At 47.8% G+C, this 26786-nt stretch overlaps 1 protein-coding gene across 1 annotated transcript in view; it reads left to right on the top strand.

Moving 5' to 3' along the window:
* Positions 1-25792, top strand: part of trpc4b (transient receptor potential cation channel, subfamily C, member 4b) — a gene marked incomplete at both ends in the record, with an annotated part of 33251 nt that extends 7459 nt beyond the window's left edge. Inside the window, 9 exons of the mRNA XM_080526508.1 lie at positions 8603-9121; positions 19050-19386; positions 20621-20760; positions 21641-21954; positions 22297-22492; positions 24677-24718; positions 24997-25086; positions 25160-25232; positions 25332-25792. Coding sequence (XP_080382634.1) covers positions 8603-9121; positions 19050-19386; positions 20621-20760; positions 21641-21954; positions 22297-22492; positions 24677-24718; positions 24997-25086; positions 25160-25232; positions 25332-25792 — 2172 coding nt within the window. The remainder of the gene's footprint in view (positions 1-8602; positions 9122-19049; positions 19387-20620; positions 20761-21640; positions 21955-22296; positions 22493-24676; positions 24719-24996; positions 25087-25159; positions 25233-25331) is intronic.
* Positions 25793-26786: the final 994 nt, after the last annotated feature.

Genomic DNA, 26786 nt, shown 5'->3' with positions numbered 1-26786 from the left:
GCTGGTCAGTGTGGTGGGCCTGGTCGATGAGGCGGGCCTGGTCGATGAGGTGGGCCTGGTCGATGAGGTGGGCCTGGTCAGTGTGGTGGGCCTCGTCGACGTGGTGGGCCTGGTCGATGAGGTGGGCCTGGTCGACGTGGTGGGCCTGGTCGATGAGGTGGGCCTGGACTCTGGGTTTCACTGCCATCACCTGGACTTTGGGTCTTGGGGCCCACACCTGGCCTCTGGGCCTCACCGACATCAGCTCCACTCTGGGCCTCACCTCCTTCTTCACCTGGACCTTGGGTTTCACCTCCTTCACCTGGGTCCTGGGCCTCCCCACCAGGTACCTCCAGAGGTCCAGGTCCTCCAGAGGTCCAGGTCCTCATCCAGGGCCTCACAGCCATCACGCCAGGCTCGCTGGGCCCACACACACCTCCAAGGCTCGCAGCTAACTCTCCAGCTGCAGGCAAGGTCCCATGAAGAGTCAATGAAGAGGAAACAACTGTTAGGTTGTAAAGAAAAGGACAACATTATTTTATTTTTTATTTAACCAGGAATAAAACTCATTGAGATTAAAAATCTCTTCTACAAGAGCGTCCTGGTCAAGACAGGCAACAGCACAACTATGGGGTTACATACATAAAACAAACATGAAGCTATCTGAACGTGGTAACAGATAGCTGCAGTTGGATAGTAGTAGCTAAAATATACATATTTATTCCACAAGATAAACACAATATTATTACCTCATTTACATTAGGGATGCAACCTTAGCAAATATTTTCAAGTCAAGACTAAAAACCTATATTTTTAACATTGCCTTTAAATGACTAAATTATTAAATGATGATTATATAATAATTAAAGCACTTTGAGCTGCAAGTGCTATACAAATAAAAGAAGAAAAATAAAGTATGATTATGATTATTATGATTATTATGATGATTATAATCATAATCAACCTTATAATTCTAACGTCACGCTTTGTCACACATGAAATGCCCTCAATGATATGCAAATGCAAGTTTATGACAAGGTATCTATACAGGCCTATCACATTAATAGAGATGGTCAAGGTGTAAAAAAATAAAAATAAAAAGGAGTTACTGTCACTTCAGGTTAAAGGTCACATAAGCCATTTTGAAATGAACATGTGGGGACAATGCCTTGACCATGTGACCATGTGGCTCTAAGGACAAAGGAATGCTAAGTCATAAAACCCCCTTGCCAGGAGAATCCTTACAGAACTATACAAGTCAATGAATGTGTGCAAAAGACAAATTCTACAGGTGTATATGTTACGGTACATGTGGGAATACGGTACATGTGGAAAAACTAGGGTTAGGGTTAGGTGCTACGTCGACTTGGTACATGCTGGCATGTCTAACCCTAACCCTAACCTTAACACTAACCCTAACCCTACCCCTAACCCCAACACCCTAGCACCTAACCCTAACCCTAGTTTTCCCACATGTACCGTATTCCCACATGTACCGTAACATATACATTATATACAGTTTATGTGTGTGTGTGTGTGTGTCAAAATATACCATAATCATTAGAAACTAGGCATACATATTCTAGTCCTGTTTTTCCAATGACCTCACACCTGGATGGTACCAGACTGCGCTGTGTGTCCAGTTAAAATGACCTCAGTTGAAAACAAGAAGATTTTGATAATTCATGCCAGCATAATTAGATAGAAGGTTGAAGGGCTTCTGAATTTTTCAGAAGTAATATGCTCTGGTAGGTTTCTGAGGGTTTTGACATCTCTGTGTTGTACGTGTGTTAATGTGTTCAGGCCCCATAGGCTTTCTCTGTTATGGACTGTGTAGCTGTGTGTGTTGAATGGAAAGCAGGAGATTGAAAGTGCAATTTTGGATTCAACAACAACAAAGGGCATGTCTATGTTCCCACAGCCCAATGGTCCCACAGCCCAGTGTTCCCACATTTCGTGAGCTTAGAATTATAAGGTTCTATCTCCATTTAGGGTAGTTCAGAGATATTGAGCGTCAAAGTTTGTACATTCCATTATGTTTTGTGAGATGGAACCTTTGTATTTTATTTATTACTAACTAAAACATTTCAACATTAAAAAAATAACACCACACAGGCATTAAGAAACACCTAATGGATCAGATTATGTAAAAAACCAAATTTTGACAAAAATGGAGATCCTTATAATTCTAACGTCAAGATTTCTAAGCAATCTAACTGTTGTGAAGGCCCACAGTTTAGAGCCAGTTTAGTTTCCCCAAACCAGCCCTATTTTGCCCCTGTTATTTACTTTATTATTTTCTATACTATTCCTGTACGTTTATGAAGGTGTATGTATTGTTATTGTAATGTTTATGTATATGTTTGATGACGTAGTATATCCGGGGTGTGTCCGTGACCCGGATGCTAGGTTCGGTGGTGTATATATAGAGACGGAAGTGGTCTGTGAGTCAGAGTGTGAAGAGAATCCGAACGAGAGAGAGTAACGAGAGAGAGTAACGAGAGAGAGAAACGAGAAGTGGATCTAAGATGGCGGAGTCAGTAACACGCACACCGTGCTGAAGCTGAACCAGTGTAGCTGTGTCCCCGTTAGCTAGCCTTGCCAGCCGCCGGCTGCTACCGTTGGACCAAGCGAGACCAAGCTGGACAGAGCCGTCGCCTCCACGCGTGGACTGCGACCGACCGTGGACAACCGGACCGGAGCCTTCACCCCTCGTCGTGGACCACGAAGAAGCCCCTTTCCCTTCGCGTTGCTACGTCACCCCCCCCCTTTGTCTGCTGTTTCCTCGAAGCACATGCGAGCTCCAACAAGGCCTCAACGCGCTCCTTGCAGCGCCAGACTCTAAGCCTTTTCCAGGCTAGGTACTGTGAGTGAGTGATTGAGTGTGTGTGTGGCCGGCGGGGAGGGAGTGTATATATCTGGGGATGTATACATCAGTTATGTAAATAAATGTGTTTGTTCATATGGGATACCGTTACCGTGTGTTTAGTTGTTTGTATGCTAAGGCTAATGCTAATTCCAATGCTAATGCTAATGCTAATTCCAATGCTAATGCTAACGATGGTAATGCTAGTCTAAAGGTTTGCTGGCGCCCCCTACCTCTATCCTCCTACACTGCTTATTTAGCTCAGAGTTAGTTAGATAACCAGCCCTTCCTAAATTCTACAGTCCTTTTAGCTACTCCCTGGTTACAATTGGTCCTTCGAGCCGGATAGGTAGTGTAGTGATAGCATGGCTGAGCGCAGCCAACCAGACCAGACAGTTACCCCCCCTTCTCCGCCCCCTGAGCCAGAGCCACGACCACAGAGAGTCCCGCGGTTGCCTCCGAGGTTACAGGAGTATGAGCTTGAGCTCGAAAGCTCACTGAGTGGTAGTGAGGAGCGCACTCCACGGGATACAGTGGTCGGAGAGGCCGAGGTGTCCGCCGGCGCGCGGGTGGCTAGCACCGAGACAGCCATCAACGAGCACCAGCCTGAGGATGAGATGGCAGAACAGCAGGGTTTTGCCGTAGAAACGGAAGAGCAGGAAGGAGAGGCCCGGTCCGACAGCGCCTGCGGGCGGAAGAGGGAGGGCCTCAGCCTTAACGATCTGCCTCCCAGTACGGCGCGCTCGAGACCTAGCTCCTGCCGTTCAGTGGCTTCCTCCCGGTCCAGGGTTTCCGTGGGCAGTTCTGCCTCTGGGGCGGATAGCATACACTCCAGAGGGAGTAGTGCCGCGCTGTCAGAATATATGCGCCAACAGGCCGAGATGGCGTTCGAGCGGGAACGCCTCCAGTTCGAGCGTGAACGCCTCCAGCGCCAGGAGGCGCTAGAACGCGAACGCCTCCAGATGGACGGAGCGGAACGCGCGGCGGAGAGGCAGCGCCAGGAGGCGCTAGAACGCGAACGCCTCCAGATGAACAGAGCGGAACGTGCGGCGGAGAGACAGCGCCAGGAGGCGTTAGAGAGGGAACGCATCCAGTTCGAGCGCGAGCGCCTCCAGATGGAGGGGGCGGAACGCGCGGCGGAGAGGCAGATGGCGAGAGAGCAACTGTACGCGGAGAAGATGGAGAGAGAGCAACTGCACGCGGAGAAGATGGAGGAAATGCTGCAGACCATGCGCGACGTGTGCATCAGCAGAGCTCCGTCGGCCCGTAGCTCCAGAGCATCCTCCGCACGGCCCTCTCGAGTGCCATCTCCTGAACCCCCCGCCGATGGCTCCATGACCCCCGCCGTGACTGTCCAACTACAGGCCCAGCTGACCACCTGGAAGGAAGAGGACCAGGGACCCGACCGCTACGCGGCCCAGAGGGAGCCAGCGTCGCTGCCCGGGAGGGGAGCCATCCCCCAAGAGCGTAGCACACCCCTAGGTCCTCCAGTGCACCAAAATGCATGCAGGCCGGACACCCAGACCGTCACTCCAGCCCCGATCATCCACTACAGGATGTTTCCCCAGGTGGAGGGACCCAAGTTCCCCTTCTTCAAGGACGAGGACAGGAGCCAGTATGTGGAACTACGCATCTGCCTAGATACGCTCTTGGACGACTCCTGCTCAGAGTCCTACAAATATGCGATTCTCCTTCAGCATGTGAGGAACCCCAGAGCCCACAACATGGTACTGGCCCATGCCTCCGCACCGACACCTTACACCAGAGCGCTCGCCGACTTGGATGCCCGCTACGGTCGTCCCTGGAACCACGCCCTTGCTGAACTGCAAGCCCTCGAACAGCAGGCCCCCATCAAGGATGACCGGGCGCTGGATGACTTCGCGCTCCGCGTGCACACCTTGGTTGGAATGCTGAAGACGCAGGGCCCAGCTGGCGCCAGCGAGATCAACAGCACCTCCAACGTAGAGCGGCTGCTCCGCAAGATCCCACGCTTCCGGCAGGAGAGGTTCCGGCGACAGCAGCGCGTTCGTAACCCCGGGAAGTTGGGTCTGAGCATGGCTGCCTTCGCGGAGTTCCTACTGGAGGAAGTGCATGACACCAACGTAGACGCCATGGGTTACGCTGAGCCGAAGAAGGAGAGGGAGAAGGGAGACCGCTGGGACAGGCCGAGCTCGAACAGAGGACGCCCAGTAGGAGTGCTGCACACGGAGGAGGAGCCTCGGAGAGAGAGGAAAGCCCGACCTGAGGGAAAGGATTCCTCTCAACCCCCTCAAAAGGGACGGAGAGGTCCACCGCCATGTCCGTACTGCACCAGCGAGCACTGGTTCAATGAGTGCAGTGACTTCAACAACCTGAGTACCGAGGCCAAGCAGAGGTGGCTCGAGGAGAACAAGAGGTGCTGGAACTGTGGGCGCGACCATCTGGCTAAGAACTGCACCTTGAGGAGAAAGTGCAATCGCTGTGAGGAGGTCCACCTCAACATCCTACACGAGGTCTCCCTCGCCAGGTCCACGGAGGGCACCAGAAGCCCTAGGTCCGGTAGCGCACCGGAAGAGGCAACACCTGTCTACTACCTAGACCCAGCCCGGAGCAGCGGCTCCAAGGTCCTACTGAAGGTGGTGAAGGTCCGACTTCACCACAACAACGCTGTGTACGACACGTACGCCGTTCTAGACGACGGGTCGGAACGGACCATCCTTCTCCAGGGGGCAGTGCGCCAGTTGGGGCTCCAAGGGACTGCGGAGAAGCTGACTCTGCGCACGATACGTCGCGACCTTAAAGAGGTCACCGGGGCGAGAATCAACTTCTCTATCTCCCCGGCGGGGCGGCCGTCGGACAGATATCGGCTTCGGAATGTCTTCACCGCAGACCAGCTAGCGCTCTCCCGCTACGACTACCCCCTGGAGAGATTACGCGCAAGATATTCCCACCTACGGCGAGTAGACCTACATCCGATAGAAGGAGCGGAGCCAACCCTTCTCATCGGCTCGGACAACGCTGAACTGATCGTGTCGCTCCGTCCTCCGCTGAGAGGACCACGAGGCTGCCCGATGGCTGTTAAGACTGCGCTTGGGTGGGCCCTCCAAGGCGCTACCGAGGGGAGAGATAGCGACGGGAGAGCTACGTCATCCCTCCATGTCCGAACCGAAGAAGCAAACCAACCAACCGGACCGCCTGGAGTGGAATCTATTGCTGCCAGTGCACCTGGAACAGTTAGTACCACAAATGGTTCACCACAGGATGACCAACCAAAGAAGAAGTCTCTGTGGACAGAGCATAGGTCTCTGGATGGGAAGACCTACTTCTACAACACAGAGACTAAACAGTCCTCAGGGGAGAAACCAGACGACCTGAAATCTCCTGCTGAGCAAATGTTGTCTAAGTGCCCGTGGAAGGAGTACAAGTCTGACACGGGAAAGCCTTACTACTACAACTCCCAGACTAAGGAGTCCCGGTGGACCAAGCCCAAAGAGCTGGAAGATCTTGAAGCGATGATCAAAGCGGAGGAGAATGGGACGGTAGAAGCTGCAGCTCCTGGCACCGCCCCCGTCCCCACTCTTCAGGGTGATCCTGCTGCTACCATGGCGACCATGATGGACATGGAGGCCATGGCGGCAACAGCTGTTGCCGAGGAACACCTGCAGGTGGCCATGCACCCTCACGTGGCCGAGGTCAGCATTGACGCACCCGTCAACTCCGTCGAGTACACGTCAGCCATGGAAGTCTCAGCCAGTATTGTAGACGCCTCCAAGGAGGAAAGGCTGGAGTTGGCGAAGAAAACGTACAAGTGGAACCCAAAAGAGGAGGCCAAGCAGGCCTTCAAAGAGCTTCTGAAGGAGAATGGTGTTTCATCCAACGCGTCATGGGAGCAAGCCATGAGAATGATCATCAACGACCCACGCTACAGCGCCCTGCCCAAGCTGAGTGAGAAGAAGCAAGCGTTTAAGGCCTACAAGGCTAAGAAGGAGAAGGAACAAGCCAAGCAGCTCAGGAAGAGGAACTGGGAGGCGCTGAAGAACATTCTGGACAACATGGCCAACGTCACCTACCGCACCACCTGGTCCGAGGCCCAGCAGTACCTGCTGGACAACCCCACCTTCGCTGAGTACGAGGAGCTGCAGAACATGGACAAGGAAGACGCTCTGATCTGCTTCGAGGAGCACATCCGCGCCCTGGAGAAGGAGGAGAAGCAGAAGACTCTGCTGAGGGAGAGAGACAACTTGTCCGAAGGTGCCGTGGTACTGGTGGTCGACCAGTCCCTTCCACGCGCCGCCTGGCAGACAGGCAGAGTGACCAAGGTCCTGCCGGGTCCGGATGGAAGGGTGCGGACGGCCATCGTGGACGTTGGTGGTCGCACTTACACCCGACCTGTGGCACGCCTGATTGAGCTCCCTCAAATTACGAAGGACACTATCACCTCCTACCTCACGCTGCTAGAGCAGCCTAGCCAGTGTGCCTTCCCTAGTTAACTGAAACCGAGGGTTTCATGGGGCGGCTGTTGTGAAGGCCCACAGTTTAGAGCCAGTTTAGTTTCCCCAAACCAGCCCTATTTTGCCCCTGTTATTTACTTTATTATTTTCTATACTATTCCTGTACGTTTATGAAGGTGTATGTATTGTTATTGTAATGTTTATGTATATGTTTGATGACGTAGTATATCCGGGGTGTGTCCGTGACCCGGATGCTAGGTTCGGTGGTGTATATATAGAGACGGAAGTGGTCTGTGAGTCAGAGTGTGAAGAGAATCCGAACGAGAGAGAGTAACGAGAGAGAGAAACGAGAAGTGGATCTAAGATGGCGGAGTCAGTAACACGCACACCGTGCTGAAGCTGAACCAGTGTAGCTGTGTCCCCGTTAGCTAGCCTTGCCAGCCGCCGGCTGCTACCGTTGGACCAAGCGAGACCAAGCTGGACAGAGCCGTCGCCTCCACGCGTGGACTGCGACCGACCGTGGACAACCGGACCGGAGCCTTCACCCCTCGTCGTGGACCACGAAGAAGCCCCTTTCCCTTCGCGTTGCTACGTCACCCCCCCCCTTTGTCTGCTGTTTCCTCGAAGCACATGCGAGCTCCAACAAGGCCTCAACGCGCTCCTTGCAGCGCCAGACTCTAAGCCTTTTCCAGGCTAGGTACTGTGAGTGAGTGATTGAGTGTGTGTGTGGCCGGCGGGGAGGGAGTGTATATATCTGGGGATGTATACATCAGTTATGTAAATAAATGTGTTTGTTCATATGGGATACCGTTACCGTGTGTTTAGTTGTTTGTATGCTAAGGCTAATGCTAATTCCAATGCTAATGCTAATGCTAATTCCAATGCTAATGCTAACGATGGTAATGCTAGTCTAAAGGTTTGCTGGCGCCCCCTACCTCTATCCTCCTACACTGCTTATTTAGCTCAGAGTTAGTTAGATAACCAGCCCTTCCTAAATTCTACAGTCCTTTTAGCTACTCCCTGGTTACACTAACTATATAACAAAGAAAAGTATGTGTGTCTGCCTGCCCTAACCCTACCCCTAACCCTGCCTAACCCTAACCCAACATTTGAGGGGGTCTTCCTAGCTCCATTGTTTGTTTGATTTTTTTGTTCAAATTCATTGGATTCATTAAATTCTTCATACAGTAAGACAATGTCCGAAAACATACTTACAGTGCATAACAACTAGGGAGTTGTAGTTTCAGGGCCAAAGTAGTTACTTTTACTTGCGCTGTACGCTGTACACCCTAAACTATACTGTCAACTATACTGCCTCTCTTAACAGGTGCCACCGATTCTGTTGGACAAGCAATTCTCAGACTTCACACCCGACATCACCCCGATCATCCTGGCCGCCCACACCAACAACTACGAGATCATCAAGCTGCTGGTGCAGAAGGGCGTGTCCGTGCCCCAGCCGCACGAGGTGCGCTGCAACTGCATGGAGTGCGTGTCCAGCTCGGATGTGGACAGCCTGCGACACTCGCGTTCCCGCCTCAACATCTACAAGGCCCTGGCCAGCCCGTCCCTCGTGGCCCTCTCCAGCGAAGACCCTTTCCTCACCGCCTTCCAGCTCAGCTGGGAGTTGCAGGAGCTCAGCAAGGTGGAGAACGAGTTCAAGTCGGAGTACGAGGAGCTGTCCCACCAGTGTAAGCAGTTCGCCAAGGACTTGCTGGACCAGACGCGCAGCTCCAGGGAGCTGGAGATGATCCTCAACTACCGCGACGACCTCAACCCGTTGCTGGACGAGAACACCAACGATCTGGCCCGACTGAAGCTGGCCATCAAATACCGTCAGAAGGAGGTGGGTAAAGCTCTCAGGTTGTGAGGAGGAGGTAGGTAAGCTCTCAGATCGTGAGGAGGAGGTAGGTAAGCTCTCAGGTCGTGAGAAGGAGGTAGGTAAGCTCTCAGATGGTGAGAAGGAGGTAGGTAAGCTCTCAGATGGTGAGAAGGAGGTAGGTAGAGGAGGTAGGTAGATTAGATGTATTGTCCCCAGGGGGAAATTCATTTTCACACCACTGTACAGTATACATATATAAGTTGGGAATATATATGTGGGAATACGGTACATGTGGGAAAACTAGGGTTAGGGTTAGGTGCTAGGGTGCTAGGGTTAAGGTTAGGATTAGGGTTAGGGGTAGGGTTAGGGTTAGAATTAGGGTTCGACATGCCAGCATGTACCAAGTCACCCTAGCAATGTACCGTATTCCCACATGTACCGTAACATATTATACATACAACACTGTATAACACAGACAACAAACAGACAGTACTACACATGACAGATACATAAGTACACACACTCAGTGCGGTCTATTATTTAAGGCAACAATGGCTTTTGCCAAAGCGAGCCCTTTTGCACCTTAGTGTTCTGCACTTACGCCCAGATGGCAGTGGGGCGAGGTACAGATTGAGTGGGTGGGTGATGTCCTGTTCTATAATTGTGTACCATACGGTACATTGCTAGGTCATGAAGCCTCTGCTTACTATTCGAGGATCCTTGTGGCCTCAGACCCAAACATATGGTCCCTTAAACTAACATGGGAAACAGATTTAAATGTATCATTTACAGAGGCAGAATGGGGACGAATTCTCAAGAATGGGAAAAAAATGTCAAGGGAACTCCGAACGAGATTGATCCAATTCAAGATTATCAACAGAATCTACTGGACACCATCCAGGTTACATAGAGTGGGTCTGGTTGACAGTTCGGAGTGCTGGAGGTGTAGTGACAGGAATGGTACTCTAGTGCAGGGGTGCCCAATACGTCGATCGTGATCGACCGGTCGATCGCAAAGGTAGTATGGGTAGATCGCATGGCATTGAACAAAAAAGTTCGCCTATCATCCATCCTCACTATGGCTTTTGCCACTTGATTGACGTACAGGTAAGCCAGTCTGCGATCTGATCTTTTCACCTAACACACAGTTCACCACGCATGCGCAGTCAACAGCGCCAACTACAAAATACAAAATACCGGCGAGACTAATTAACTAGTTAGCCTTCCAATTTCTACTATTTACTATTTAGTACTAAAGAAAGGGTATACAAATGAGTGGGGAAGCTGGACCAAGTAAGAAACCAATAACGTACAACTTCCATCCAGAATGGGAGGAGGACTTTTTTTACACAATGTGATATTGGAAGTGCGTCTGTCTGATCTGCAGATCTATGATGGCTGTTTCGAAGAAGGGAAATGTGGCAAAAGAGCGAAAACGTACGGCTGTAACGATAGCTTCTTATCGCGTCAGTCACGTTCTTGTTAAACACAAGAAGTCATTCAAAGACGGCGAAATTGTGAAAAAAGCGTTTCTCGAGGCTGCAGATTGCCTTTTCGATGACAGATCCACAGTGGCTGATGACACCTTGCAAGCCTGCCTACACCTTGCAACCAGCTCCTACAGCCCTGACTACTAGAAACTAGCTGCCTCCTCCCAGTGCCAGGTCTCCCACTAAGGTAGAGAAATGCATTTATTTCCTCCTTTCAAACTAGGGAATTACCTGTTTTGTATCTGGTTTACTTTTCTGTTTGTTGGATCAGTAGTTGGCTATGGTACTGCAGACTGGCTGTCAGTGTGTGAGTGAGAGAAATTGAGGTGTGTGTGTGTGTGTGTGTGTGTGTGTGTGTGTGTGTGTGTGTGTGTGTGTGTAAGAGAGAGAGAGAGAGAGAGAGGGGGGGGGGGGAGAGAGAGAGAGGGAGGGTTTGTGCTATGGCTCCCTATGCAGACTGACAAATGTGTGTGTGTGTGTGTTTGTGTGTGTGTGAATGTGTGTGTGTGTCTGTGTGTGTGTGTGTGTGTGTGTGTGTGTGTGTGTGTGTGTGTGTGTGAGTGAGAATAGCAAAGAGGGAGGGTTTGTGATGGTCTTCTCCTGTGTGGCTGTGTGACAGAGAGAGAGAAAGTGTATTGTGAGTTTACTATGCAGGCTGGGAACTGTGTGTGTGTGTGTGTGTGTGTGTGTGTGTGTGTGTGTGTGTGCGCGTGTGTTTGTAGTATGTGTGTACGTTTGCGATGTTGAAACTAGACTGGTAGATCTTGGCAGACTGGCTACTTGAAAAGTAGATCTAGTGTGGGCACCCCTGCTCTAGTGCATATGCTTTGGGGATGTCCAAAAACCCAGGAGTTTTGGCTAGCCATACGTGGTTTTCTGGAAAACATTGTCGGCCTTGACATTCCGTTCACCCCCAGTCTTTTTATTGTGGGTGACCCCACAGCATTAAGTGAGTGGTGACCCCACCACTCGCCAATTGGATCCAGACTGCTTTAATGCTAGGACGGAAACTATTAGTTAAAGAGTGGAAGGCCTCATCAGCACCAGCACCGTCTCTGTGGCACACTTCTCTTGGGCAGCTGGCAGCCCTAGAACAACTATCATATAGGCTGCTTGATAAGGTGGAGGAATACCGCTTGAAATGGGGGCAGTATCACTCATATATTGAGAAATAATGGCAACTCCAGCTCATGTAAATAGCTTTTTTTATTATTATTATATTTATTTATAAATAGCAATATCCCAAGTAAACTGCTATAAGTATGACTGTTAGTCATTGCTGAAGTTTTACATTAATGTACATCACCTTTATGTTTTGTTGTGTCTATTTTTTGTCTTTTTAATTTATTGTCCAATGTCAACTGTTACTTGTGAATCATGTCTGTTCATTGTCTGTTGATTGAAAATAATAAAAACTATTAATCATAAAAAAAATAAAAAAAAATCCAAGTCGGCCCCACGATACGTTTTCTCCTATTCCTCCAGAAGATTTATCTCCATTTTGATGGTGTGTTAAAACAATGCTCTGTGTCTCTGTCTGACACTCTGTCTGTTTTGAATGCAGTACAGTATACGACCTGTTGTATTTGAATGGATGTAGTCAACCACTGTTGTGCCTTTTGAGATTGAGCATTAGTAACATGAGTTTGAAATGGACTAGGATGGGTGGAGATGTGCGGAGATGTGTCCTGTGGGGGTTTGGGAGTGTAATTGGCAGGCTTGGTTTCACAGCACATTACACTAGAGCTGTCTGCCCGTCCCCTGATGCTAGGATAATGGACAATGACGCAATAGTACGGTACTCAGACTGAGCTATTCCCTGAAATACAAACTCACAATACATATTAATTATTAAGCATGCTGCATTTACAATGGGAAACAATGACCTTGTTGTATGGCGTTTTTTATTGCTTTTTAGCCACTTTATGAATATCATTCATAATAATAGGTTAATTATACTGTAGTCTGAACTTTTGGTTGGTACCTACTTTAACATGTGACAACATTGTTACATTGCACCGAATGCAGATGGTAGCTTAGCATTGGCGCGGCTATATGACGTCAGCAGTGGTCAACAAAGCGCAGACCCACAGGCAGTTCACATTATAGCCGGAGACTTGAAGGTAGTCGACCTGAAGGTAGTACTACCCAAGTTCTATCAGCATGTTAAATGTGCAACAAGAGGAGAAAAAACACTGGATAAGGTATACACCAACATCAAACGTGCTTACAAGGCTAGACCGCTAGCTCATCTAGGCATGTCTGACCATGTGTCAATCCTCCTGATCCCAGCCTACACTACCATGAGGAAAAGTGCTCCCATCACCACTAAGACTGTCAGAACCTGGCCAGAAGGGTCCGCTCCACTGCAGATCTGCCTAAATGACACCTCATGGCAGGAATATGAGCATGAGGACCTGGAACAGTTCACGTCGTCGGTTCTGAACCACATAGTGAACTGCACCAACTCAGTCACCGTGGACAAACGGGTCCGGGTCTACCCCAACACGAAGCCATGGATGACTGGGAAGGTCCAAAAACTGATCAATGAGAGGGACAACGCCTTCTTCGCAGGGAAGGGCACACTGCTGTACAGCACCACCAGGGCTAACCTAAAGCGCGGCATCAAAGAGGCCAAGGCAGACCACAGAGAGAAGATTGAGGAATGCTTCCTGAGCAACGACTCCAGGCGGATGTGGCAGGGGGTTCAGCACATGACAAACTTCAGAGCCAACAGGCTCACAGCCGCAGAGGACGACCCCCTGCTGGCGGAAAAGCTGAACTCCTTCTACGCCCGGTTCGACGAGGGGCGAACGGAGGTAACCACAACACAAACACCACTCTCTCCAGCTCTCAGCAGCCTCACCCTCACAGAGCATGAAGTGAGACGCGTGCTGAAGGCGGTGGACCCCAGGAAAGCCTCGGGGCCGGATGGCGTCCTGGGACGGGTGCTGAGGGACTGCGCCGACCAGCTGGCCGGGGTTTTCACCAACATCTTCAACCAGTCCCTGTCCCAGGCCACCATCCCACCCTGCCTGAAAACCTCAACTATCATCCCAGTCCCGAAGAAAAGCACGGTGAGCTGCCTAAACGACTACCGCCCGGTGGCACTCACACCAATCATCATGAAGTGCTTTGAGAAACTAGTCCGGGCCCACATACTCACACGCCTCCCGCCCAACCTGGATCCATACCAGTTCGCCTACAGAGCCCACAGGTCCACAGAGGACGCCATCGCGACGACTCTCCACGCCACTCTATCCCACCTGGAGAGGGGAAACAGCTACGCGAGACTGCTCTTTGTGGACTTCAGCTCCGCCTTCAAACACCATCCTTCCAGACAGGCTAGTGACCAAACTACTAGACCTGGGACTATCACACTCTATATGTGCATGGATCAAGGACTTCCTGACCGACCGCCCCCAGAGGGTGCGGGTGGGCTCCCACACCTCCACAGCCCTCAGACTCAGCACTGGGTCCCCCCAGGGCTGCGTGCTAAGCCCCATCCTCTACAACCTCTACAACTACGACTTCACCCCCGTCCACCCCAGCAACTCCATCGTAAAGTTTGCAGACGACACCACCGTGGTGGGCTGCATCTCGGGGGGGGACGAGGCGGCGTACAGGGATGAGGTAGAGCAACTGAGCAAGCTGTGCAAGGTTAACAACCTGCTGCTGAACAAGTCAAAGACCCAGGAAATCATCGTGGACTTCAGGAGGAAAAAGTCTGAGATCCAGCCCCTGCTCATCGACGGAGAGAGCGTGGAGAGAGTCTCAACCCTCCGATTCCTGGGGGTGCACATACAGGATGACCTGTCCTGGAAGAACAACACAACAGCCACCATCAAGAAGGCACAACAGCGGCTCTACATCCTGAGAGTCCTCAGGAAGGAACACAACAAGCAGGAGATACTGGTGGCCTTCTACCGCGGCGCAGTGGAGAGCATCCTCACCTACGGCATCTGCAACTGGTTCTCCAGCTGCACAACCGCGGAGAGAAATGCGCTACAGAGAGTCGTGAGAACAGCCCAGAAGATCACCGGCGCCCCCCTCCCCTCTCTGGAAGAGCTGTACAACACACGCTGTCTCAGGAAGGCCTCCAAGATCTCCAGAGACCCAACCCACCCTGGGTACGAACACTTTACCCGGCTGCCCTCGAAAAGGCGGTACAGGACCATGGCCGCAAGGACAAACAGACTGAAGAACAGCTTCTACCCCAGGGCCATCCAGGCCCTGAACACAGCAAAGACCTAGGTTCTGGGCCCTGGACAGTCTGGACGGATTGATGGCAGCTGCTGGACTGAAAAAAAAAAAAAAAAAAAGTGTAGTGCTGAGGCACAAATATGTACATTTCTAGCCTGCAAACTGCGACACTTCAAATGAATGTGCAATAACACTATGTGCAAAATGACAACCCTAGTCGTCTATCTGTACAGTATAGTATAGTGGATAGTGTACATAGCCTTTATTTATGTAAACCAGCTCCTTCCCTTCTTGTGTTTTTTTTTTTTTTCTTTTCTTTCCTAGCACCGGGGGAGCCACCCCTCCTAAATGTCGTTGTTTGGTACCTGTACTATAGCAATGACAATAAAGACCATTCATTCATTCATTCATTCATTCATTCATTCATTCATTCATTCATGTGAACTTCAAGTTGCAAAGCTTGACACATTTTTTTTTGGGATCACATGATACATTTTATCAAAGGTATTTAGACTGTTTAAACTCTCTTACCACATAACATACATTTCTCATACAAGTATTCATGGTTTACGTAAATGTGTCTTTTTGTTCAAAGGGACTTTCTTGTGCAGCCTCTTTAGACTCCTGAATGAATGGTTGAGTCAAAACGTCTAGCTGGGAAGAGACAGTGTTGAGATGGAATGATGATGCCCCCTACTGGATAGAGAATGATATTGCATGTTCACCAACTTTGATTGAGAACACAGAAAACAGGCATTAATAGCCCACATGTAGGCCTGTATCATGTTTTAAACCTGTGTTGCAACAGATTAAATGACAGTAATGAATATAGCCACAACCACAGTACAGTAGCTTTGACTTTATGATGTTCCTGGACTTTTTTCTGTTGTTGTTGTGCTACCCTAAACATTCCTTATTGGCCTTCACCTCACCCTATGGGGTTTTAGTTATAGTTTCTGTACTTAATGTAGCAATACTCTAATAAGTAATTTATAACTTTAAAAAACGATTTGGTGACCAACACACCAACACAATTTAAACATTATTTGAATCCTGGGTTTTGTATCACATGTTCAGTGAGTTGACTCTTCTTCTATTGAAAGAAACAGTTGCACATTACACACACGAGCCCCTGACAGGAACCGACCAGACCCACAGCTTATTGCTGTGTTACATTCAGTTGATGGATGCATACCATAATATGCAAATAATATAGCTTCCTTCCAGCTATAATACCACCTTATTTCATGGTAACTACCATCTCTGTTCAAGCATCTTTCCTACAAACTAATTACATGGAAGCTACATTCCAACTTACCTCGTAACAACAAGGAATTGTTCTTTGTAGTTACTGGTAATTCCCATAATGCATTACTATGTTAGAACCCCACTAATTTAGAGCTCTAATGTAAAATGGGGGAACCCGGGGAACAAAGGACCCGGGGAACATAGGACCTGGGGAACATAGGACCCAGGGAACATAGGACCCGGGGAACATAGGACCCGGGGAACATAGGACCCGGGGAACATAGGACCCGGGGAACATAGGACCCGGGGAACATAGGACCCGGGGAACATAGGACCCGGGGAACATAGGACCCGGGGAACATAGGACCCGGGAAACATAGGACCCGGGGAACATAGGACCCGGGGAACATAGGACCCAGGGAACATAGGACCCAGGGAACATAGGACCCGGGGAACGTAGGACCCAGGGAACATAGGACCCGGGGAACATAGGACCTGGGGAACATAGGACCCGGGGAACATAGGACCCGGGGAACATAGGACCCGGGGAACATAGGACCCGGGGAACATAGGACCCTTTTTCGGGACCGGGGAACATAGGACTCAGGGAACATAGGACCCTTTTTCGGGAGGGAACTTAAGTACCAGGGAACATAGGACCCGGGGAACATAGGTACGCTCCCTCTAAAATGCTAAAATGCTACCCACATGCTACACACTTAATGACGTCATCAGTAGTGGACTGAGCGCGGACCCTCAAGCCGTACACATCATTGCGGGAGATTTCAATCATGCTGACCTGAAGGTAGTACTACCGAAGTTCTATCAGCATGTTAAATGTGCAACAAGAGGAGAAAAGGTATACACACACTGGATAAGGTATACACCAACATCAAGCTTGCTTACAAGGCTAGACCGCTAGCTCATCTAGGCATGTCTGACCATGTGTCAATCCTCCTGATCCCAGCCTACACTCCCATGAGGAAAAGTGCTCCCATCACCACTAAGACTGTCAGAACCTGGCCAGCAGGGTCCGCTCCACTGCAGATCTGCCTGAATGACACCTCATGGCAGGAATATGAGCATGAGGACCTGGAACAGTTCACGTCGTCGGTTCTGAACCACATAGTGAACTGCACCAACTCAGCCACCGTGGACAAACGGGTCCGGGTCTACCCCAACACGAAGCCATGGATGACTGGGAAGGTCCAAAAACTGATCAAGGAGAGGGACAACGCCTTCACAGGGAAGGGCACACTGCTGTATAGCACCACCAGGGCTAACCTAAAGCGCGGCATCCGGGAGGCCAAGGCAGACCACAGAGAGAAGATTGAGGAATGCTTCCTGAGCAACGACTCCAGGCGGGTGTGGCAGGGGGTTCAGCACATGACAAACTTCAGAGCCAACAGGCTCACAGCCGCGGAGGACGACCCCCTGCTGGCGGAAAAGCTGAACTCCTTCTACGCCCGGTTCGACGAGGGGCGAACGGAGGTAACCACAACACAAACACCACTCTCTCCAGCTCTCAGCAGCCTCACCCTCACAGAGCATGAAGTGAGACGCGTGCTGAAGGCGGTGGACCCCAGGAAAGCCTCAGGGCCGGATGGCGTCCTGGTACATAAGGTTCAGAGAATAGGAAATGTTAGAATAAGTATAGCATAGCATAGAGTACAGCACAGTGTTTTATTTGTATAGTATAGTATAGTGGATAGTGTACATAGCCTTTATTTATGTAAACCAGCTCCTTTCCCTTCTTGTTTTTTAGTTTTTTTTTCCTAGCACCAGGGGAGCCCCCCCTCCCAAATGTTGTTGTTTGGTACCTGTACTATATCAATGACAATAAAGACCATTCATTCATTCATCATTCATTAATCAGGGTTAGTTTCTGTAATGGCATACAGTATGACCTAATGGTTGTTTAATCTGGTTTAGTCTAGTGGCACCCTCAAGCTGTTGACGACCTTAATTTGTCTGATGAGCGTTACAATATTTTAATAGTCCTTATCGCCATAGCTCCTGACGCAACGTTCCTGTGCCAGTAATAACAAATTCTTGTTACAAAGACTGATGATGAGAAACACTCAAGTTGTCTCTCAAGATGCTCTATGAGTTGACTAATGACCACATCACCCAGAATGCCTGGCTCTGAGTCTGAAGTAATGGGGGATCCATTTGGTCATAATTCTGTTAGGCTGAGATTGACTTTGATCACACAGCCGCAGATGTCCAGCAGATGGTTATGACAAATCTCAGGGGGGGAGAAAGACAATTTATGTATTCTCATTTATATGTCATCTCATATAAAAAATGTCCGAAATAAACTGTCAAGAAGCATTTCAGTACTGAGTAAGGCAAGACACGTTCTGGACCATAAATCACTCCACACTCTCTACTGCTCACTGCTTTTACCATATTTAAATTATTGTGCGGAGGTTTGGGGCAACAGCATCATTGTATTGTTGGACGTGTTAAAAGTCAGTCACATGTGTCTCTACTAGGGGTGAGAGGTAAAGGAGTAGGTATTAAATTGAATTAGACACCCACTCCCTCATGACAAAAGACTAGTAATTGTTCACAAAGGCTTACACTCCGGTCTCTGTACTGTGAAGTATCGTACAATCTGTCTTTGTTTGTCCCTGTCTGACTGTCTGTCCCACCTCTCTCTCTCTCTCTGTCTCTTTCTCTCTCTGTCTCTTTTTCTCTCTCTGTCTCTCTGTCTTTCTCTCTCTCTCTCTCTGTCTCCCTCTCTCTCTGTCTCTTTCTCTCTGTGTCTCTCTCTCTCTCTCTCTCTCTCTCTCTCTCTCTCTCTCTCTGTCTCTGTCTCTTTTTCTCTCTCTCTCTCTCCATCTCTCTTTCTCTCTGTGTGTCTCTCTCTCTCTGTCTCTTTTTCTCTCTCCCTCTGTATCTCTCTCCCTCTGTATCTCTCTCCCTCTGTCTCTCTCTCTCGCTGTCTGTCTCTCTCTCTCTCTGTCTCTCTCTCTCTCTCTCTCTCTCTCCCCCCTCCCCCCCAGTTTGTTGCTCAGCCCAACTGCCAGCAGCTGTTGGCGTCTCGCTGGTACGATGAGTTCCCAGGCTGGAGGAGACGCCATTGGGCCGGGAAGTTCCTGACCTCCGTCTTCATAGGCCTTCTCTTCCCTCTCTTCTCCCTCTGCTACCTGATCTTTCCCAAGAGCCGATACGGCCTTTTCATCCGCAAGCCCTTCATAAAGTTCATCTGCCACACGGCCTCCTACCTCACCTTCCTCTTCCTCTTGCTCCTGGCCTCCCAGCATATCGTGTCCACAGACCCTAACCGACAAGGCCCGGTACCGACCGCGGTGGAGTGGATGATCCTTCCCTGGGTTTTAGGTAATGTTATATACATTTACATTTACATTTTTGGCATTTAGCAGACGCCTTATTCCAAAGCGACTTACAATCAATACATTTGACTAAGCAAGTGAATCATCAATTCACCAGTTGTAGCAGGAAGAGTAATCCAGCTCAGGTCCGGGGCCATTGGCAAATTAATTTTTTGTTTTTGATTTAGTTTTTATATAGACACGGGAGAAACAGAGAAACACTACAAGGGGGGCAGTAGAAGTCTTAGGGGACACAGTATAGGGGAAAAGCGGGTGTCTCAGGAGACGCAGTGCTGGGGGGCAGTAGATGTCTCAGGAGGAGTAGTTAAGGTGTAACCAAAAGCAGCACATTTGCTGCTTTTGATCTCCCCCATCTCCCCCTACCGGTACCCCCTCCGATCCACTGTTCGCCTCACTGTTCCACCCTCGAAACTCAAAGGCTTTGAGGAGACCGTGCTTTCTCACGAGCTGCACCTCGACTCTGGAACTCTCTCTCCCCCAGCTCAGAGACTCACCCTCACTCTCCACGCTTAAATCCCGACTCAAAACCTATTATTATTCATTATGTCTGGATCGGTGAAAACCTTGATATGAAATGCATGCACCACCTCTTCACATTTCACAGCTGTTTTCCATGGAGTGCAAAAAAACTGCATCCGCACACTCAAATCTGTGCAAAGAACACTGTTTATTGCGCGAGCTTTAGGTCATAGACCTTCTTCAGGCAGCTGTGTTCCGTGCAATGCCAAGCCACGTCTATTTTGAAAACATGTTTTGTATGCAAGTCATATGTAGGAGTTCACTGCAGCCTACATGAATACATGTCCATGCTACTTGTCCATAACACTTATGTTACACCTGTGGAATTTCACATAAATCGGTGAAGCTGAGATAGGCAAGACACACACAGACACACACACTCTCTCACACAGACACACACACTCTCTCACACACACACACAGACACAGACACACACACACACACACACACTACACACACCACACACACACACACACACACACACACACACTAGTGGTGTATGATTCCTGAAGACTCTGACCTCTGCTTTCAGAGTCTGCTTGCATGTTTCTCTCTTGGCTTAATCCGGACAGAGATTGGCAAGACACACACACACACACACACACACACACACACACACACACACACACACACACACACACACACACACACTAGTGGTGTATGATTCCCAAAGACTCTGAGTCTGCATATTTCTCTGGCAGGCTTCATCTGGACAGAGATCAAACAGATGTGGGACGGAGGGATTGAGGACTACATCCTCGACTGGTGGAACCTGATGGACTTCGTTATGAACTCCCTGTATCTGGCGACCATCTCTCTGAAGATCGTTGCTTACGTGAAGGTACAGGAAAATAATAATAATAATAATACATTAGACTTATATAACGCTTTTCTAGACACTCAGACACTTTACAAACTGAAAAGATAGAGTAGTAAAAAAAAAGATAAAAGAAAGTATAGGGGTCTAATACATTTTTAGATTACTAAATCTAAATCTAAGTGTCTTTGTTGGACAATCTACTCTGTATACTGCAATTACACCTAGATGAAGCAGCGAACAAGCAACGCCAGCGTCCTCTCTCGACCAGCATTTTTTAAAAAGTGATCATATCATATCTATACATCATATCTACGGCAACATGTTGGTACACCCATGTCCTCTCTTGAAAACGATTGACTTGTTTTCTCTGTGGTCATGCAAAGGTTTTCAGCATTTCCTTGCATTTTCTGAAAAGCGGGTATACTCTAAAATGTGCAGTTTTATCACACAGCACAATGCCACAAATGTCGCAAGTTTTGAGGGAGCATGCAATTGGCAGGAATGTCCACCAGAGCTGTTGCCTGTGAATTTAATTCATTAATTTCTCTACCATAAGCTGTCTCCAAAGGCGTTTCCAAGAATTGGAATTGGAATTGGAAACGACTTTGGAGACAGCTTATGGTAGAGAAATGCCAATTGCATGCTCCCTAAAAACCTGCGACATCTGTGGCATTGTGCAGTGTGATAAAACTGCACATTTTAGAGTGGTCTTTTATTGTGACCAGCCTAAGGCACATCCGTGCAAACACAATTTGAGAGAAATATGCCTTTTGTGTACATGGAAAATGTTCTTAGGTCTTTGATTTCAACTCGTGAAACATTGGAGCAAAAACAAAAGTGTTGCATTTATACTTTTGTGCTCTCACCCTTTATACTCTCACCCTTCCCGTCCCCCTTACAGTACAGCGGCCTCAAACCCAGAGAGAGTTGGGAGATGTGGCACCCCACCCTGGTAGCTGAGGCGGTGTTCGCCATCGCCAACATCTTCAGCTCCCTGCGGCTCATCTCCCTGTTCACAGCCAACTCCCACCTGGGGCCCCTGCAGATCTCCCTGGGTCGCATGCTGCTGGACATCCTCAAGTTCCTCTTCATCTACTGTCTGGTGCTTCTGGCCTTCGCCAACGGCCTCAACCAGCTGTACTTCTACTACGAGACGGACGAGGGCGCCAACTGCAAGGGCATCCGCTGCGAACGGCAGAACAACGCTTTCTCAACGTTAGTCAGACTCAGAACCACTCAATGGGAAGCTGCTACTTACACACAACTCCCACTAGTTGGCCGTCTTGTAAATTAGCCTACCCTATCCTACACAGAAATACTATAAAAATAGCTTCATACTAGCTTATCCTGATGTGATTTTGAAAATGTAAGGATACTGGGGTGGTAGAACGCACATATCTAGGAAAAGTCATGAAAGGAGGGTCCTGAAATGTAATCGAGTGCAAAGATATAAAAAATAATTACTCTCAAATGACCCCACCCATGGCTGTTCTAGTGTTAAGATACAATGTACTGTATAGAAGCCTATGACTCACTATTGTTTGCCTTGTTCCCCAGGTTGTTTGAGACCCTACAGTCTTTATTCTGGTCCATATTTGGGCTGATCAGCCTTTATGTGACCAATGTGAAAGCCGACCATAAGTTCACTGAGTTTGTGGGCGCCACTATGTTTGGTACCTACAACATCATCTCTCTGGTGGTCCTCCTCAACATGCTCATAGCCATGATGAACAACTCCTACCAGCACATCGCTGTGAGTGTCAGCCCGCCATCCTGTTGAATGAGACTCCTTTGTGACACGTTCTAATGCTTTGTGACACGTTCTAATGCTTTGGTCTTCATGTCGGGATCCGATGTAATGATTGGACTTCTCTTTTGAAAAAATGTGAATACATTTCCGCGTTGTTGAAAATCAATGACACATCACTAATCAACTAACTTGTTGTGTGAGCCTGCTAACAATGTAAAGTAGTGTTATAGTCAGGGGTGCACATAACTTTTTGGGGCCAGTGCTCAGAGGAGCACCTAGGGATGCTGCTTGGTGCTCCCCGAGCTCGCGAGTCACGACCCGTCCCACAGGATGGATAAAAAAGGGATACATGGATAACTTATATTAGCAAAACGACATTTATTCAAAAATAAAGATGAACGAACAAATGATTGTGTGCAAAACAAAAGAAACAAATGAAAAATCAAATGACTACTCTTTAAGCATGAAAGTCTGTCAGACTCCTTTAAACACAATGAAATCAACTGACATCTCTTTAAGCACTAACTGAATGTCTGTTCTTTAAATACAATGAAATCAACTGATATCTCTTTAAGCACTGCTCTGTTCTGTAAACACTGAAATCAACTTTCAACAAAAAGTTACAGCCTAAGCATTTACTTGTGCTACAAGCTTAATCATCATCATCACTGCTCTCTTGACTGTTGTTAATACTGTCCTCAATTTCAACCATGGTAGAGGATGTTGTAGGCTATCACTTTAAATAGCTCATTATTTTGATTGTGCAACAAAGTCTTTTTTTTTTTTCTTCTAAGAGAATTCCCAACCATATTCCCTGGGTCAGGGGTCGAGGTGCGATAATGAAGCTGTAAAACAAACGTCTGAACGTTTGAAAGCTTCAGAGAAAAGAAACGTGAAGTGCCTTGGTGTTGTTTTTCCTTTTAGCGACGAGTCGTTCGGGACTGAATTTTCACGTGTCGGCGTGATAACCATGCGATGCGCGATACGCGATACGCGGAATGAAAGTACGAGTTACGATACTTTCCGAATGTTTTCGTGAGGGGAGTCGCCGTGGTCGTCGTCGGTGGGTACATTGTGGTCATGAAAGGATATGGTATTGGTATTAACGGGCAGTCAGCAGTTAGCAGTAGGAGTTTTGAGGAAGTAAATTCCTCTCCCAGCGCTTCCAGCTGTTGGTGCGCAAGAGCGCGTTCATGCCGCTGATCCTCCGCGCAGCATGCATTTTGGCGACGCATGCGCACTGGCGCACCAGTTATGTGCACCCCTGGTTATAGTTAACTAGGTAGCCGTGGGGATTCCTTACCCAATCCGTTGCGTTGCAGTATTTTGACTAACGAGTTTGTGTTGTGATTCTCAACAACGTTGAAACGTAGTTCCGTGTTTAAAAAGAAAAGTCAGAACATTTTGATTGGTTGCCGACATGCAGACCAAATGATCAGACTGTGTCACAATTGTTATGGTTATTGTCTCATATTGTCCCATTTGCAGATATCACATACTGTATTACAGTATACATTTCTATATGTTTTCAAATTAATTACTTTTCAGATATTTTGTGTACAGCAGCTTACTAAAATATATATTTTTTTTTCTTTCTTTCAGGATCATGCAGACATTGAGTGGAAATTTGCAAGAACAAAGTTGTGGATGAGCTATTTCGAAGAGGGGGGAACTTTGCCTTCCCCGTTCAACATAATCGCTAGCCCGAAGTCCATCTGGCACCTCATCAGGTGGATAAGGAAACACCTTTTCAAGAGGACAAGAGCAAAAAAAACGGAAACGTTTGGAACCTTAGGGGTGAGGTGTCTTTAAAAGATTTGCTGACAGTGTGTAGACTCCTAACTCGGAGATCGCATAAATCTTTCATTGATGTCGATGGGAAAATGTGTGCGATGATTCCAGTTACACGCACGGATCACGAGTTAAGATTCCGCCCGATGAATTAACATAAATTAGATTAGCCGTCCTGTCATAAGACCCACATTGAATGATGTGCAGTGAATTAGCTCAAAAAAGGCCAAGTGATAAAAAAGTTGGCCAACTATCCTTTACATTATGATCTATTACATTCATCTGATAAAAGTGTCATGCCTGCCATGGATTTATAATAATAATTCATTGTATTCATATAGCACTTTTCCAAGGCTCAAAGACGCTGAATTTATTGAAATGGTCCCTCTTTTACAGAGGCGAGCTGCTGAAAATGTACGAATAAACCACCAGTATCAGGTAAATGATCTGTCCTTATCATATTTTGATTGACATAGATCTCTCTCTCTCTCTCTCTCTCTTTCTCTCTCTCTCTCTCTCTCTCTCTCTCTCTGTCTCTCTCGTTTTAATAAGTGAACGCTGTTCACAAATGATTCCTTTGCTGATTGATTTTGTTATGTTTGACTGTCTGTCCTCACTATGGTGACGACTAATGGCGATCCGTTTAAATAAACAAATAAACAGATAAATACGATGGGTTTTATCTAGTCAGGATATTCTCTGAACTTGATTTGCAGGAGGTGCTGAGAAACTTGGTAAAGAGGTACGTGGCTGCGATGATCCGAGATGCCAAAACAGAGGAGGGTCTGACAGAGGAGAACTTCAAGGTAAACGATCATCTTCACAAATCAACTGATGATTGTTTTGTTCTTATGTTGAAACTTTTTATCTCTACGACAGGAACTGAAACAGGACATCTCCAGCTTTCGATATGAAGTCCTGGGACTGATGAGGGGAAAAATAACCTCTACCTGTACTCAGGTAGCACGTAGTCAGGTAGTCATTAGTGGCAGTGCCTCAAGCTTGGTCTACCCTGACCATTCGTTCAGATATTCCCCCAAATTCCCCCCAGCTCAGCCAGAGAGCAGGGCTGACCTGTTCAATGTTACGACCACCATCCTGCAGCAGGGTCAGAGGTCAGCTGCTGCTACCACCGTAGAAGCCTTTAACGAACTGGCCAATGGCTCAGTTGTCACACAAACACTGGACCTCCACTCCACTAAAGAGAGACTGGACCGCAAAGACTTCCCCAAGAATATCTCTACTGGCTTTGGGCTCTTCCAGAATTGTCACCACAAGGGCAAGTGCAACCCTATCCCAATGTCCAATCAAATGTCCTCTGTGTCGGAGGAGGTCGGTCAGTCTGACCTGGAGGAGCTGGATTGTGATGGAGAGGAGAAGGAGCTGGATGGGGGGGGTACAGGGGGGGGTTCAGGGCCTGGGGAAAGGCCAACATGTCAAGAGGAGAAGGAAGAGGAGCAGAAGGAACAATCTGATGAAGATGAGATTGATGAGTCAAGTGAAGACTTATAGCATTTATAGGGCAGTACAATGATATGAACAGCACATAACTTTCACATATCGTGCTCAAACTTACTACTTGTTTTTTACTGATTTACAATTATGACGAAGCTGTTGAGCTTCCGATCAATATGAGTTAAAATACTAGCTTGATGAGAATCCTTTTTTTCCTCTATGGATTCTGGTCATATCTGAAAGTTTTTACAGACGCTCAGTTATTTAGCAGAATTGAATTGTGTGTCTGAATTTAGCAGACACCTTATTCACAAAAGCTCCCTTGCGATAACAAATTATGCAAAAAGCTATCGAAACCCCAAAGAAGCAGAAAGAAAATCTGCCACCTTTGTGAATGATTAAAATATAGGTTCTATGTTATCTAGTCAATTATTCTCACTTAAGTACGGGAGCTCTGAGCAGTTTAATTGTTACATTTTGCACATCATTAAAGCACAAATCAGTAGAATTATTTCCTTGTTATTTCTAGCTCAAATAAAAGCTACTGTACATTTGATTTACCTTTTGCCTATGCACAAGTCCTCCCAATGCAAGAAGATAACAGATTGTTGGCTTAGCTTTCGTTGCAGTGGATTAGCCTCCATACATCATATACTTCTTACTCTAAAGTACCCACTGTATACCACTGTTCTCTACTGTTATCCTTCATATTAATGCAGATATTGGACTCATTAAATCCAATTTTAACCTAGATGGTGATATTGTATTGCATATGGCATTTTGTACAATTGTTTATGTAAAAATAAATAGATCTGTGTAAAATATCTGAAGAACAATTACTATTAGTTTATTGTAGATTATGTGATGGTGTACATACTGGTTTTTACCAACTGCTAGGACTGTTAGCACGCAAATAGACTGATGCTTTGACTTAAAACAGGACAGATATTTTCCTCTCCACATCTTCAAAGCTTCAAAACAGAGGTAAAAGCAAATCTATTGAGCGCTGTACAGCTGCTGATGATATTAACAGGAGCGGTCTGCACATGAC

The sequence above is a fragment of the Nansenia antarctica genome, assembly GCF_963989245.1.
Source record: "Nansenia antarctica genome assembly, chromosome: 1".
NCBI lineage: Eukaryota > Metazoa > Chordata > Actinopteri > Argentiniformes > Microstomatidae > Nansenia > Nansenia antarctica.
Note: the sequence above shows the minus strand (reverse complement) of the source record. Positions and strands in the feature narration are given on the sequence as shown.